This window comes from Poecilia mexicana, unplaced genomic scaffold (assembly GCF_051168715.1).
Source record: "Poecilia mexicana isolate PSO_F unplaced genomic scaffold, ASM5116871v1 scaffold_23, whole genome shotgun sequence".
Lineage (NCBI taxonomy): Eukaryota > Metazoa > Chordata > Actinopteri > Cyprinodontiformes > Poeciliidae > Poecilia > Poecilia mexicana.
In genome coordinates, this window is record NW_028263392.1 from 7969380 (window position 1) to 7984221 (window position 14842).

Below are 14842 nucleotides of genomic sequence, written 5' to 3' on the forward strand. Positions count from 1 at the left end.
TCCTGTCTGCTTCACTGTTCGAGAGAAAGTCCCGAATTGAAGGAAACCTCACAAAAAGTACAAGTCAACAGCCACAGCCATTTCAAAGGATGTTAAAAGCAAATAACAGCCTGCATTACGCGCATAAAATCAACACATCCATTCAGTTTAGTATTTATTAGTTGTTTTTTTAAGATCCCTTTTTGTTGTTTCAAAACGCGACATGTTTTAATTTAAAATGGGCTTTAGTCTGTCTATGGACAGAAGTAATATAAAAGTAACAAACAGGCTTGTCTTTTATGAAGTCATGTCTATTGCAGCTGGGTAATAGCTGCGAGAAGACGTCAGAGTTTATGTAAAATCCAGACATTATGTAAAGAAACTAAAAAGGCTACATGCTAGTAGTCGCGAACCTTCATCCATGACGGCCATTGATGCATAAAATCTAAAGTAAAAAGCCAAGTGCTAATCTTGCAGCTTTATTTTGAACAGCTCCAGTCTGAAAATCTCTTCTTGTATCGGCTTATTCACTTGGTCCAAGATGTATCAAGACACATCCATGTCCAGTTATGCATGCCTTGTTTAATTAATGTTCAATACATATTGAAATTGGTTCAGCATTTCAATTCATGCTAGTTCAGGTCGGTAGATTTGTCACTTCAGAAAGGTTCCACCTCACTCACTGTTTTCTTCAAATAGCAGTCGTAAAAGAAGCCAACCTATGTTCATATCTGCATGAATATAAACAGCGGCTCTTTTGACTATTGCGCATATATTATTAAAGCGTTCCATACTTGAATTTAGTGACGCACGGCAACTGCATATTGATGTCGGTTCACGAGCCGTGGGAGATGCACCTGAAGCCGTAGAGCTTCTACGCCAGACGCACCGAGATCCCTTCTTGTTTTAATTGGAAAGCGCCTGAATAATAAAATGCAATATCGCCTCCGTATTTACTTGCCGAGTCGAAATATATTACACCATTGCATAGCTACTGCTGTGTCCTCGACAGTTTCATCTGTACATTTGACTGGAACGTAATTCACTGGCTTTGTTTTAAGCTGCAGATGTCCAAGTGGGCCAGTTTTACTCCTTTTATGGGTTTCTTGAACAGCATTCTAAAAGAAGAATGAACAAATAGCACATAATAAAGCTTATACTAATATAAACTATAATTCAATGGAATAACATCCAGTCTAAACAGAAGCTGCAACTCAACTTGTGCAGCTGCTCAGAGCTTCTTGGACAAAGTTCTGTACCGTTGTTTTTACTATAAATCCGGCCGTTCGAAGTTCCTTGTCTGGATGTTTCTTTGTTTCCTTGTTAGGAACCAACGTTATGGTTTAGTATCTTTTTCAACTAATCAAAAAAAAAAAAAACCTTGCATTTCCGTCATTACAAATTGAGCCAATGAGTTCTTTGTTTTAAACAGTGACGCACTGAATCATTTCCCCTAATCTGAGAGTTACTGACGTAAATTTTCACAAGAAACGTCGTCTCCCTTAATGAACCTTAACCCAATCCTCAGCAGACCTGTTATACTTTGACTCTGCCAGTCAGATTTCTGAGTTACTGTGTCGCAATCCTGTATGAGCGACAATCCAATATCAGCTGAATGTATAACTGTATGACTTCTTACCGGTTTGCATAAACTCAATGACATGCGCAAGTACTGCACAATCTCCATTTCGCAACACGTTCCTGAATTGCTTTTGGGACAATGGCAAGAGAAATTCTCCAAGTACCATTAGTGTAAAAAAGAGGCAACCAAAAGAGGTGCTAAGAGAAGTGTGGCAGCCATATTGGGCTGCTCTGATTTAAGTTGCATTCCCGACTAAAGATTTTGAAAATCAAACTTTGGGTTGACTTACAGGTTCAAACATTCCTTCTCTAGTAAACCATTCCCACAGTATGATGCTGCCACCACCTTGGTCCTCCAAGGGGATTCAAGGAAATATATCCACAGCTGGATTTTTTTATTTTATTTATTTATTTATTTTTGCCTCACATGTGGGCCAAGAATCTCAAGTTTAGGTTTCATCTTACCTCAAACTTTAAGTGGGACATTTTATAGCTTCCTTCAACACCTCTCCACATTTGTAGAGTTTTTTTTTTTTTTTTCAATCTCAAGGAACCGTTTCGTGTCCATTTGGGTCATATGACCAAAGACTGCAACCTCAGCGAGGAGAGAGGTTAAGTGGGGGGGAGCAGGGTCCATGTCTTTCTTACAATCTCATGGAATGGAAACTGGGTGGCTGCCTGGTCTAATCCCACCTCTGGAAACGGAACTGAATCTTCAGTTCGTAGTTTGCATGGGTTTTCTGCGGTAAATGCCCAGCCGCGCTTGAAAACTGCAGCTGCAGTATATTTTAAGTCACCGATGCGGTTTTCATTTTTTTCTTGGTTGTTATTTTTACGATTTTGGAGAAGAAAATGAAAGAAAAAAAAAACTCACTTTTTTCTTTTTTTTTTTTTTTTCTTTTGCATGTGGCGGCGTCGTTTCCCTGTAACCAAATCCCCACTCGCATGAAGCGCGCCGAGGGGGAAGTTTGGCACACTTTTACGCGCTGTATCCGCCACATCTTGAGCGCATCGCCCAGCAACAGAGCTCTCCCGCTGAAAGAAGTTCGCACATGAACAAAGGATCGGGCTCAGCAACACGTGTCATAAAAAGAAAAAAGAAAAGAGAGAGAAAAAAAAACTCCCAACACACACCAAGCTGCATTTTAGGTAAGTGGATCCTCGTGCTTCGCGTTTCCTCCCCACTTTTGGGGCAGAAGCTTGAAAGACAAAAAAGTTGCGCTAAATAACCCGATGCGGTCATTTCTTGCAGCGTCAGGAACACACCACGTCACTCTGTTCAAGAAACTCCCACTTTTTCCCCTTTCAGCTGGATCATCACCCACCCTACAGTTTAGAGAGGAAAACTAGGTAAAGATTTGGGCAGAAAACGGCTTAATCATGATGACCGGATTTCGACTCAACTTGTCGCCCCTCAAGGAGCCTCTGGGCTTCGTTAAGCTGGTTGAATGGGTAAGTCAGATGCGCATTTGTTTCATTATTTTTTTCTTCCTTATAGAGCAGGGAAGTCCAGAGACCCTCCTTGGTGCTCATATGTTCCTCTGAAAATACCTAAAAAATGCAAAGAGATCAACAGTTTGGCTCATTCCGATCAACTTTGCGAACTTGAATGCAAAAAAACAAAAAAAACACGCAAACTGAACCCTTATTTGCACCTGGAGGTTGAATCCAGTTTTTTGTCTAGTTAAGTTGAATTTGCTCCTTGCATAAAAGTGCAGGCCTTACAAGAACTCAGTTAGAGATTAATACCCATTTAAGGAATAATTTACCCCTGAAAAACAAAACAGTCCCGAAATACAAGAAACATGTCGACCTTTGTTCCAGCAATCAGTCACGCATTATAAGTGAATCCAGGTATATTTTCTGTTTTCTCATAATATCCACATTTACACACACACACACACTGAGGACCACAAAGCAGCAGTCATCTGACTCAGGACAAGGCAGTGTGTGTGTGGGTGTGTGTGTGTGTGTGTTTGCTTTACATAAGCTTCATTTAACACAATGGATTTGCTTATTCATGCTCAGTGTGGAGCAAAGACTATTAATTGGGTCAGTAAATACCCACAAATCTTTCTTTTTATTTTTTTCTGGGAATTTCGGGAGGCCGGATCTGTGCAATACCTGGTCAGGATCAGAAAAAAAAAAAGTAAATATGCACAAGTCTTCACGTGGAGCTGATTTAACACTAAATCTTACCAGAAAATGTTTCCAGAAATCAAACTTTAACTTTTTTTTTATGTGTTGGTTCGAGAGAAGAAACACGATTGCAAGCAAATCCAAAAGAAATGAGTAGAGACAAGGGTTGATGACATTTGTAAAGTATTTATCATAAAGGAAGCTTTTGAGTGGCTACAAAGCGATCTGATTAGTGTGTGAGTGATGTGGCCTCGACTCAGAAACCTCCTCAGATGTTATTGTTTGTGAGCTGTAAACAGGAAGCAGTATTTCTTCGAAGAAATGCTAGAAGTCTCCACTGTTCATTCCACTTGTTAAGGACAGATGAAAAAAAACAAACATTTTATTGATTTTCCGACGTATGAGAGATGGTCGTGTCTTATTACATTTGTTACAGTTTGTTTGCATCTTGTACATATTTGAAATTCTCACCCATATTAGATGCCAAATTGGGGATGTTGACAACGGAAGTCATTTGATTTTTTTTTTTTTCTTTCCTGGTTGTTTTAAATAGTGACTGAGTTCCCCAAATAAGCAAAGTAGTATGAGAAGTCCAAAAAAAAAAAAAAAAAAAAAAGCAGGAAGTGACAGAAAAGGACATCTGGGAAAACATCTGGAGTGAAGCATAGCAAGGTGTGTGAGAGCATGTAAGCACTTTTAATGTGTGTGTGTGTGTGTGTGTGTGTGTGTGTGTGTGTGTGTGTGTGTCAGTTGTGCTGATGAGACAAAAATGAAGAGTTTTTTTTTTTTTTTTTGAAAGAGCGTTCTCGAGGTTACCGTTTCCACATTCTTTTGGTCCCTTTAATGAAAGCCACTTCCTGCCTCATACAGTGAACGCCTTCCAACAATTTTCCTGCAACATTTACCAAAACTTTAGGGATAAGTAAGACCTGCAGCCTCCATTCATTTAATGAGTCCTACGATATTAAAGAGATGAACATCTATTTTGCAAAAAAGAAAAAGATCTGATCTGATCTAGAGGGCTAATCATTACAAGCTAAAAGTTAGAACCCAAAGATCTTACTCCCTATTTAGATGACAAAATGCCGGTGGAGCCTTCTGATTTTACTGAAGGCTTAACTTGAACCCTGGGAGACAAAAACACGTTGGATGACGTTGCCTTAATAAGGTCTTCCTCAAGGGTAGAAATCCCATTGTCATTTGTTTCAGCTACGGCTGCTTAAAGGCGACTTATCTCAATGATGTAGGTCCAACTGAACAAAGTACAGCGTCATCTGCATAGAGGTGAACTTCACCTGTGAACGTGGTCTTTGGGGGACTCTGTACAAAATTTGGACCTGCCTAAATGCACTTACTCAAACCCAAACGTTGTCGTCTATTAAACAGCATCTCCTGATGAGCAGAATCAAATGCTTTGCTGAGATCTACACAGTGCTACTCGCTGTTCAAATCATTAAAATATAACTTGTCAGTCCAGTTCAGTTTTTTTTTCTCCCCCGCCGCTCCCAAACCACATCCTTCTGGTTTTATTGTAGGAATATCATGGTATTTCCAGGCAGCCCTAAAACAAATTCTGGGTTTAGCCCCAGGCATTCCAGTTTTCCTATATATATATATATATATATCTCCCCTGGGTTGAGCTGGAAGGGACTCTTAATCAGATGCCTGAACTACCTCCAAAGATTTCGATGCGGAGGAGACCGAGTCTGCACTTCCTCGTCCTAAACCGCTCGCTTTGTCCCGAAATAACTTTATTTATGGCCTCGGTCTTTTAATTTGCTATCTGCAGCTTATGAGCACAGGTTAGGGGTTGGAAAGTAGATCAGCTGATGATTGGACATCTTTACTCGTCCTTTGTCTTTTGGTACAGTTCCACCTTCGTCACCGTCAAACAACGGTTTACTGTTTCTGTCAGAAGATGCTGTCCTGTCGGAACGGACAGTGCCAGAGTCCGGCACAAAAACACCAATCACCTCTGACTTCAGTGGAAACGGCTCAGTTTTGAGCTTGAAGGGAAAGGTTGCGGATACTTAACATAAGTGCGATTTCTCGAGGTTGTGTTTTGAGTAACTGTGCAAAAATCTCAAACTTTTTTCCCCCCGCATTGTCATGGAGGTGCGTTTGTGTGCAGAATTTTGAAGTCGGAGATCAATTTAATGCAATTAGGGTTTAAGGCTGTGACATGATAAAATGTGGAAAAAGTAAATTGTTGTGAATACTTTCCAGATGCACTTGAGATTTAAATGCATCTAGTGGATCTGTATAAATGTTGTAGAAGTTCAAAATGAAACGATAAATTCGTGTTGTGGATTACATTATGATAGCCATAATAAGAACTCTTTTCCTGACTTTCTTTGTAGCAGTAACTTAGGCAAATTAGATCTTGTTGTAATTATAATTTTTTTATATATCTTACCGCAAAAATATTTTAACATGATCTTCTCCAGGGCTTGCTACCACCAACAATGAACCGCGCTGTTTCAGGCTGACAGATCGTGTCGGGACCAGCAGTGTCCTGTCCGAGGGATTTACTTTGGCACATTTTCGTCCTGCATCGTCATCGCTGCCGGTAGCGGCGTAACGTAACATCAGCAGGGCTTTGAATGAGCCTGAGCTCTGATGGTTATCGACTTGCGCACTCGGGGAAGGCCTTGGCAGAGTCGCAGTCGCCCCGAAGAAGAAAGAATTTAGTCTCTGTTGGCTTTAAGAGGGGAGAATCAGCGTCACATGTTCGACAAACTGAATCAGATGCTTTTCTGCGCAAAGGAATTCGACGGCTGAATGGCGGCTTAAGTGAAAACACGTTGACAGAAAATGTTTCAAATAGTTTGATTTTCAAATATGTCATTGTGTTGTTTTTTTTTTTTTTTTTTTGCTTTTTTAAAACACAAAAGCTTTGCAGAACCGTCCAGTGTTATTGGCACCCTTTTAAATATTGTGTGAAAAGCCTAGAGCGAGTGTAACTTTGATTACAGTAACATAACCAGACGTTGTTTCTTTTTTTAAATACATAAATAATATCCAAAAGATTGATAAGTTAAATAATAAGATGGAGGATCAGTGATGCTGTGGGCCTGTTTCTCCTCCAAAGGTTCTGAGAAACCTACCAGATGTAAGGAATTACATCATGAACATAATGGGACATTTTAAATTAAAAAAAAGGAAAAAAAAGCCAAGAAAAATATCTATATATGAAATGAAATTTGCAGGGAAAAAAAATTATCAGACATAAGAGGAATCAACCCAAATAAAAGTTGGAGTAATCGACATTTTTACTGAGTGAAATTGTGCGACTGGGGTGAAAAAAAAAAAAAAAAAAAAATCAGATTTTATTTTAAGGATATATATGCATCTTCAGCAGGGATGGGTTAGTCATTATTTAACTGTATTTTCTGATGCTGGCGTGAGCAGCGTCCCTAATGTGTGTGTCTTGTTTTCCATCCACGCAGCTCACGGCCATATTCGCGTTCGGAAGCTGTGGTGGATTCTCGGGTACGAACGTCGTATCTCTCTTCTGTGGTGGTGGCATGAATGAGACCCTCAATGCCAGCTTTCACTACCCGTTTAGGTATAAATCTTCGATACATTGATGCTTCTGTTTTTGAATTCTGAAGTAGATGTATTGATTAGAGATTTGTGGCCAAAATTCCAATCTCTGTATTTTTAATTTTTGCTTTGTAATCCTGCTGATTTTAATTAACAGAATTCACCTTCTGGTCATTCATTATTTATATTAGGAGCAGAGGTGATGTCACACTGTGTGGGTGAGAAACGGCAGTCAATGGGAAAGCAAGGTTTTGCCATTGAAAAACAGAGACAAAATGAATTAATTACGACATTTAAAAACAAAAACGGGCCTCCCTCTATTCCCGGTCTTAAATGCTCGAGCAACTAGTCTCGAGTAATTAAAGTTTCTGACCGGTCACTCTCTCATCACAGAGGGTCCCAATCAGCCAGTTTTGGTCACTTATCAGTGCATATGTCAAAATAATAATAATAATAACTAAATCCAAAAGGTATTGAATAAACATGTTTTTACTCCTTCGGGCTCTCCTCTATGTCATGGACAGGCTGAGCCAGGTCCCGCTCATCGATGGGAACGTCACTATTTGTAATCACTCTGTCACTACCACGCACCTGATGGGAGACTCGTCGTCCGCCGCGGAGTTCTTCGTCGGCATCGGAGTCGTGTGCTTCCTGTACAGCATGGTAGCTCTCCTGGTTTACTTAGGCTACATGCATGTCTACAAAGACTCTGACTTCGGGCCTATTTTTGTGAGTAAATAAACTGAACAAAACCAAAATGGCTGACCACATTTTATATTGTATTGTGAAAACCTTATTGACTTTTTTTTTTTTGCTAGGACTTTATCATCACAGCAGTCCTGGCCTTCCTGTGGTTGGTCTGCTCATCTGCCTGGGCAAAGGGTCTGCAGAACGTAAAGGACGCCACGGACACTGACGGAATTAGCGGCACGCTAGCTCTTTGTAAGGGAACGAACGTCACGTGTGAAGTCACGGACTTCGCCAACATGCGGACGCTCAACATCTCTGTGGTAAGAAGAAATGCATGCCAGCGGCTAGTTTGTACTACTTTCAGTCATCAATAACTGAAGCTGTCGATTAGTTCTAGAGCAAATGATTAGTAAAGTCTGATCTTTTCAATCTCTTACCTTGCTTAAGATTCTAGATTTACCTATGCATTTTCTTGTTCTGCTTGTGCATTTGCAGGTGTTCGGCTACCTCAACATGTTCATTTGGGCCGGCAACGCCTGGTTTGTTTACAAGGAGACTCGCTGGCACTCCCAGAAATTCTCCTCCCAACCTGGACCTGGAAGACAGCAGGTTCCTGCGCCAATCTAACACCAGTGCCCATTTGTTGTTATGCATAAGAAGGAAAGGAAAGTCAAATATATATGAAGTATTGAGCTTTTATACATATCTAGAAAATGTTCTTGATAGAGGGTGAGATTGTTGGAACCTGTTGTAGGTTGGGTTTTTGCTTGTGCTAACGTTGCACAAAGCCGTACTGGCATTTTGCAACCTAAATGACTTGACGTCGGTTTACTTCTTGCGCAGTGACGTTCCTGAAATAATAAAATCCCCCATTCTGCATATATTTCTTTGGAAAGTCTTGCAACTTGGAACAACAAAAGGTCTTTCTTGTATTTAACTTGCATCAAACATTTTTACCTTTTAAGTGGGCTTCACACCATCATGCAAGTTAAATCTATAGTGGAGGAAATAAAGCGACACCCAAATGATTTCCTTTGAATAAATGTATTCAAATCAAAGGTTGAATTTCAAAATATCTGTAAGTAAAACAGTTTTATCTTAAGGCCTTTTTTCCCCACATTTTCTCTAGGGTTCCCAATAAGTGTGATGCCCCATTGTTTAGTGACAAATAAATGAATAGAAAAATATAAATTACATTTGGCCATAAAATTTGTGTGAAATCTTTACAATTCTGTTGCTGTTTTTACTTGAAGCACGTTCGCATTTAGCTCAAAACGTTTATTTTCTTTCATGTTCTTTGAATTTCTTTGCCATTTACCACCACCTAGTGGCAGGCGGTGGTAAGTGCAACTCCTGGTGAAGCTTTTCGCCAAATCCCTACATTCAGCCATATTTTTGGTTTGCTTTCAAGCTTCAAAAATGACTGTCAAGTTGTTTGAAACTCAAATATCAAGAATCTAGTTACTTCTATGGTGCTTAATGTGATTGTGAGTTTTTTAAGTACGAAACCCAAAAACACCAGAGAGGCTGATAAAGATGCTGTGTTGAGTTGGAACCAAGGTACCAATTAAAGGACTAAGAAATCCTATAGAATGTATTGGTAACATCTTTTTCATTATATTCCAATTTTCAGCATTCATATTTTATAATAATACATGACATTCTGCCAAAGTACTATTTGTTGAAGCTCATTTTATTGTTTTCTGTTGTCAGTTTGCTTAATTCTTGATGTGACACCAAACATGTTTTTGTACTTTACTTTGTATTGAGTAAAATATGTTTTTGTTTCCCATATGTATCTGAATGAACAGTTGAAAAGATATCTGCTTTCTTGGATGTGGCCTGCATAATTTCATTGTATTTGTCAATAAAAGTGAATGGATTTTTTTTTTTTATTGAATTTCCTTTGTATCTGATGATGTTTGATTTTATACATGCACTCTTTCTCCTTCTGTTTTGTCGCACAAGTTTTAAGAATGTTTTTAACTTTTGTGACGATGCTAGGTTTTACATCGGCATCTTTTTGACATAAATACTTGCTCTCAAAGTAAACAGTAAAACAATCAATTCAAACACAAAATTAAATCTTTTGCAGCCTCTGGCTTGAACCCCCACCATTGCCAGCCTCTCTAATCCTTCAAAACATCGCAGCACGATGCTGCCACTACCATAATGTGTCAGCTGAGTGTTCAGTGGTAATTTCCCTCCTATACTCGAAAGCATAACTTATGGTCTCCCCTTCTTCAGCTTGTTTCCTCTACGTGACTTATTGCAATCTGCAAACAACTGTTAGTATGGCTTTGTGTTGTTCTCTTCACAGAGTAGGAGCCTTGGAGTCTTGGGTTTGATACGCCTACAGCCAAAGTGGCTGTGCGTCATGCACAATGGCTGCTTTTCTCTAACACAGGAACCTAGACAGTGTGAATAACTTTATGATTAGTTGTACCTTCTAGTACAATTAACCTTGTCATTTAATAGTGTGAATCTTATCCTTCAATGATTCATCACTGATCTCTCGACTGTGACAGTTTTCATGTTTAAAAGTATTTTTGGCATGCTATTTTGTGATGAAAAGACCTTGAGGTGTCTCCAGGAGCTTTGTTTGTGAAATGTAGTTTTCTTGTGAAAGCTTATAGTGAGAGTTAATGTGAGTTATAACACCACATCATTTCCAGTATCGTGTCCTCCACTGATCAGTGGATGAAGATGGATTGATTAATTACACAGCCATATATTTTATCTGCTTCCATTAGTTTGCATTCACATAAAATCTCGATGAAGATGTTGCAGAAAATGTGTTTTTAAGTGCAGAATATAACATAGCCATCTATAGATATTGCGTCTAATGTGTGGAACTGGCCTTCATAAGCTAATTATTGTCATTTCCTGACTCCCGATTAAGACCATAATATCCTCATAATCGTCAGCCTGTCTGTATCGAAATTGATGCTGATAGAAAACAAGGCTTGTATTAATGTGTTCAACCTAAAGTAAAAGTATAAATTATATATATAAAATTATATATATATATATATATATATATATATATATATATATATATATATATATATTTGCAACTATATTACTCAGACTAAAGCAGCCTTTGCACTTGAAGAACAGTTTCTGCTCATTGCCACAAGAGGGCAGTGTAGGGTAATCAACGCCACTTGCTGAATCGTGCTGAAATTATATTGCTCTATTTTTTTTATCAGCAGATGTAATGATTTAGTTCCCACTGTTATATTTTATTGTGTGATGTAATAAACTTAAAGAATTACTTTCGTTAAACATGGTTTGGTTTTATTAGTTTTCCTGTATCTTTGCTTCTCCAATAGCCAACAGTGTTTTATTCATGTATGTATATATAGCCTATATCATTTGTGTTATTGCTTTCATTGTTCATTTCACCAGTCAGACTGCTCTTCGACATTATTCCCTTCAGTTTTTATTCAGATGTAAGATATAAGTTCTTGTTCTACTATTTAAGTTTTTTTTTTTAGCAATTTTATTAATGCTACACACAAGCTATCATGTACAGTGCTACCACAAATCATAAGGCTTATGCCATCACACTTTACATTAAATATTGCTTTACTTATACCTGTCTTTATAAAGCATTATTGTATTGTGTTAGAAAGTCAAGTTGGCCTTATGATTCTTGGTGTTTTCTTGAAACATTAATGGTTTACATTTGTTCTCTATTATTCTGGAGTCATTTTCAGGGCAGCTATAGAATTTAAACAAAAATCCAATCAAATCTTGTTCGGTTTTTATTGCATATTTTTCTTAATTGTTGAAAATGCTGCACTTATCTAATAATGCAAAGTATTGTGGATTTACAGATTCAAGTGATAGAAACATTTCAAACCTTTTTGATATCACTTATAGCCCAAGCAATTCTACAGTAAAGCAAACTAATATCTTAAAGAAATATAGAAAGTAAAATTTAAAAAAAAAGAGAGCGAAAGAGACTCCCGCTGATCTTTGCAGCATAGATAATCTTCAGTTTTTCCTATAATTTGCAGACAAATTCATGTGTCATTGATAATATAGCCCTGAAGTCATGCAGTTCACACCTGCAATTTCTTCTGAAGCTGAACCCTTTTTTCTTTCACTCCAGAGCATTAAACTCTAAATGATAAAATCAGAACTAGCTGATCGGTAAGAGAAAATGCAGAGATAAACCTTCTTGGTGAGAGGCTTCTTGGATTGTTTCTTGCCTGCACTTAAGATTTTATTCATTTTGTTTTTGCTTGATGAAAACTATAGATTTAGTTTGTGTCTGTAAAATAATATTTTACTCATTATAATAAATTCAGAAATCCTAGTTTTATATTTTTTAATGTGTTGCTTCCACACTGCTCACACAATTTAGTCAAAATTGCAAAGTAAAATGTTTTTGTTTTATTTATGATAAACAAATTATTTATTTATGCCATATTAATTTATTGAATCAAGACCTTTTCCATACCTTCATTTTCTTAATTTTTATTTTTACTTGATAGCAGTTTTTTTCCCATGTATTTCCATCGAACACAGTGAACTTTTGAACTCCCAAGTAGCTCTCCATTTGTCACTCGACCACTTGATCTGCCGGAAATGACCGACGTGAGCCGAAACTTTCCGACAGCGACGTCACCATATCTCGTTCTTTCGTTTTTCGCCTGCTGCGTGCGAAGAGAGAGAGAGAGAAAGAGAGAGAGGAAAAAACGGCTCTCAGCAAAGCAACAAGAAGGAAGAGCAATGGCGACACTGGATCGCCAAATACCAAGTCCGGATACCTTTTTGTGCGAACCTTGGTCTTCCTTCGTCAGTGCGACTAAATTACGTTTTGTTGATAGTAAGTTGGCGCCTCGGTGGTGTTGTTTAGCTGGCAAACTGTCGGGGAGTGCGTGGTCCAACTGTCTGTGATTGAGTTGAGTAAGCTCCTCCACCATTCAGGGTCTGTCAGAGCTCAGCAAAGTAACTGTCAGAAATATTACTACAAAATGCAGTATTAATAGCTTGCTTTGACAGCAGTGCACATGCGCGTACGCAAAGCTAAGCGTTTCGGTGCAGAGTTTGTGCCTCTGACGCGCTCAGTCATGACGTGCTGAACTGTCCAGCTGTAAGTTTGTTAGCTTTGACAGATCTACTTGGTGTGAGGACGCTCAGCTCAGGCTGGCGCTAGCAGGCTAATGCTAACCTGATAGCCAAGCCTCGGGAGCTGCAGGGCTCCACGCATGGCCCCTAAAGTTTGTTGCGAACGCTGCCAATGTGTTTGTAAGCGGACGCTTTGTTCACGCAGACGCAGTCTCGTCTCCGGAGAAGGACGACACCGACTCTTGCCGCCCCGCCGAAGCCGCGAAACTCGGCAGAAACGGTAAGAAACTTGCGCAAGCAGCGCCGTCACGTACCACACGGTGATGGTTTGTTATTGTTTTTACAGCACATGCATGGCAGCGTTTACGGCTCCATTTTTTTTAACCACTTCTGTGAGAAAATTTGGTTCTTTGCACATGTGTAAACTGCGTATATTTATAAATGTTCATTGTAGTTTCAATGTTGGCTGCCGTTTTACAGAATGGACACCTTTAGTTTTGCGTGACGTGTTTGATCCTCTTTTTTTTTTTATTGTTGCGGTGGATTTAATTTATTTGACGTAAGACTGGACTTATTAAGTAGTCGTTTTAACGGAGTTTAGTTCAAACATTCCCTAGAGACGAGATTTGTAATTCTTTATTTAATCTTGATATATTATTTTTCTTCGGATCTTATTTTTTATTGTATTTTTGCCAAAGCATGACTTTTTTTCCTGGTTGTTATTTTTTTAATTAATTATTATCAGTCTTTAACAACTTTAATATTATAGCACCAATAAACATTAAAAAAAAATAAATACTTGACTGCCATAGTGGTTGATGCTGATCATTTTTAGGAGGAGGGAGGAACTTCAGCCATATTGTTATTTTTGTGGCGCTTTGGATTTTATTCCTATTGATTCATACATAAAACTATTCAACATTGGAGATGAAGATCATATTTAAATGGAAATATCAATGTGGGTGAGACTGCAACCAGGAAGGCCAGCTTGGAACATATTAAGCTGTAATACTTCAAGGTTTGTCCTTCAAAATTCCATGTTTTAATAACACATTTGGCCAATTAAATTACCTTCACTGTCTGTTATGGCCCCGACAAATATAGATCTTTGTGATCAAGATCATAAAGTTCACGGGGAATGGTGAGGATATTGTGATGATTAAAATCGGAGTAATGGCAAAACTGTGGTTCAATCGACATTATCCCAGTGTTGAACAACAATATTGCCTTGTGATGTTTTCCTAATATCATGCAGCTCCATTGAGTATGTATCCAAAGTAAGAAACATTAAGAAAATGGCTTTAAGAAACAGCTTGAAATGTTACCAAGGTATAGTTTTAGGTTAAGAATTAAGACAATTCAATTATTATTATTATTTTTTCCCCCCTGTGGTTTGAATGAATCAGTTTGATATGTAATGATCCTTTATGCAGTTAAAAGATGACATAAATTACTTCTAAATTAGCAATTGAACTAAATTAAAATAGTCCTTAGTTAATTAACAAACTAAGCAACATTTCCAATTCAAACACTGCTAAATAATTGAATAAATGGACATGAGCTCAACAATGTGAAGGCTATTAAACACTTTATTTTTGACAGAACACAAACGGAGCACAGCCCTGATTAATACTATTTTATTAAGCATGTTCTGTTTATTTAACTCTGTTTACTTTTGCCATATAGACAGTGAAAAATCTTAACTAACGCAACATTTGGCTGACTTAATTGAAATTTATTCATCCTAAAGTAAATCAAACCTGGCTATGTTAGACTAGACGGTTAACGGGAACAAACAAACAAAACGAAACAAATTATATTCTGG

At 38.2% G+C, this 14842-nt stretch overlaps 2 protein-coding genes and 1 long non-coding RNA gene across 5 annotated transcripts in view; 2 read left to right on the plus strand and 1 right to left on the minus strand.

Moving 5' to 3' along the window:
* Positions 1 to 130: 130 nt before the first annotated feature.
* On the plus strand, positions 131 to 9835 carry sypl1 (synaptophysin-like 1). Of its 2 annotated transcripts, none has more exons than XM_014970889.2 (6): positions 131 to 2709; positions 2813 to 3012; positions 7149 to 7267; positions 7770 to 7974; positions 8064 to 8255; positions 8431 to 9835. In XM_014970889.2, the coding sequence occupies exons 2-6, from the start codon at positions 2941 to 2943 to the stop codon at positions 8560 to 8562; spliced, it is 720 nt and encodes a 239-aa protein (XP_014826375.1). In that variant the 5' UTR covers positions 131 to 2709; positions 2813 to 2940; the 3' UTR covers positions 8563 to 9835. The 2 variants fall into 2 exon arrangements, with proteins under 2 accessions (XP_014826375.1, XP_087859623.1); XM_088003497.1 differs by having other exon boundaries at positions 2870 to 3012.
* A 2572-nt stretch (positions 9836 to 12407) lies between these two features.
* Positions 12408 to 12887, minus strand: LOC148152489 (uncharacterized). Its single transcript, XR_015762064.1, has 2 exons — positions 12717 to 12887; positions 12408 to 12602 (listed from the first exon to the last, which is right to left on the minus strand). It is a non-coding gene; the product is annotated as an uncharacterized LOC148152489 (long non-coding RNA).
* atxn7l1 (ataxin 7 like 1) overlaps positions 12535 to 14842 on the plus strand; it is a 34158-nt gene continuing 31850 nt past the window's right edge. For both annotated transcript variants that reach the window (XM_088002923.1, XM_088002924.1), the window contains exons 1-2: positions 12535 to 12775; positions 13223 to 13297. In XM_088002923.1, coding sequence (XP_087859049.1) covers positions 12535 to 12775; positions 13223 to 13297 — 316 coding nt within the window. The remainder of the gene's footprint in view (positions 12776 to 13222; positions 13298 to 14842) is intronic.

Bases quoted from the DNA above. Each gene is read 5' to 3' on its own strand.
- sypl1 (XM_014970889.2), top strand. From the start codon at position 2,941: ATGATGACCGGATTTCGACTCAACTTGTCGCCCCTCAAGGAGCCTCTG. The intron at 7,268-7,769 runs GTATAAATCTTC...TGTCATGGACAG, and splicing joins AGCTTTCACTACCCGTTTAG to GCTGAGCCAGGTCCCGCTCA. The intron at 7,975-8,063 runs GTGAGTAAATAA...TTTTTTTGCTAG, and splicing joins CTGACTTCGGGCCTATTTTT to GACTTTATCATCACAGCAGT.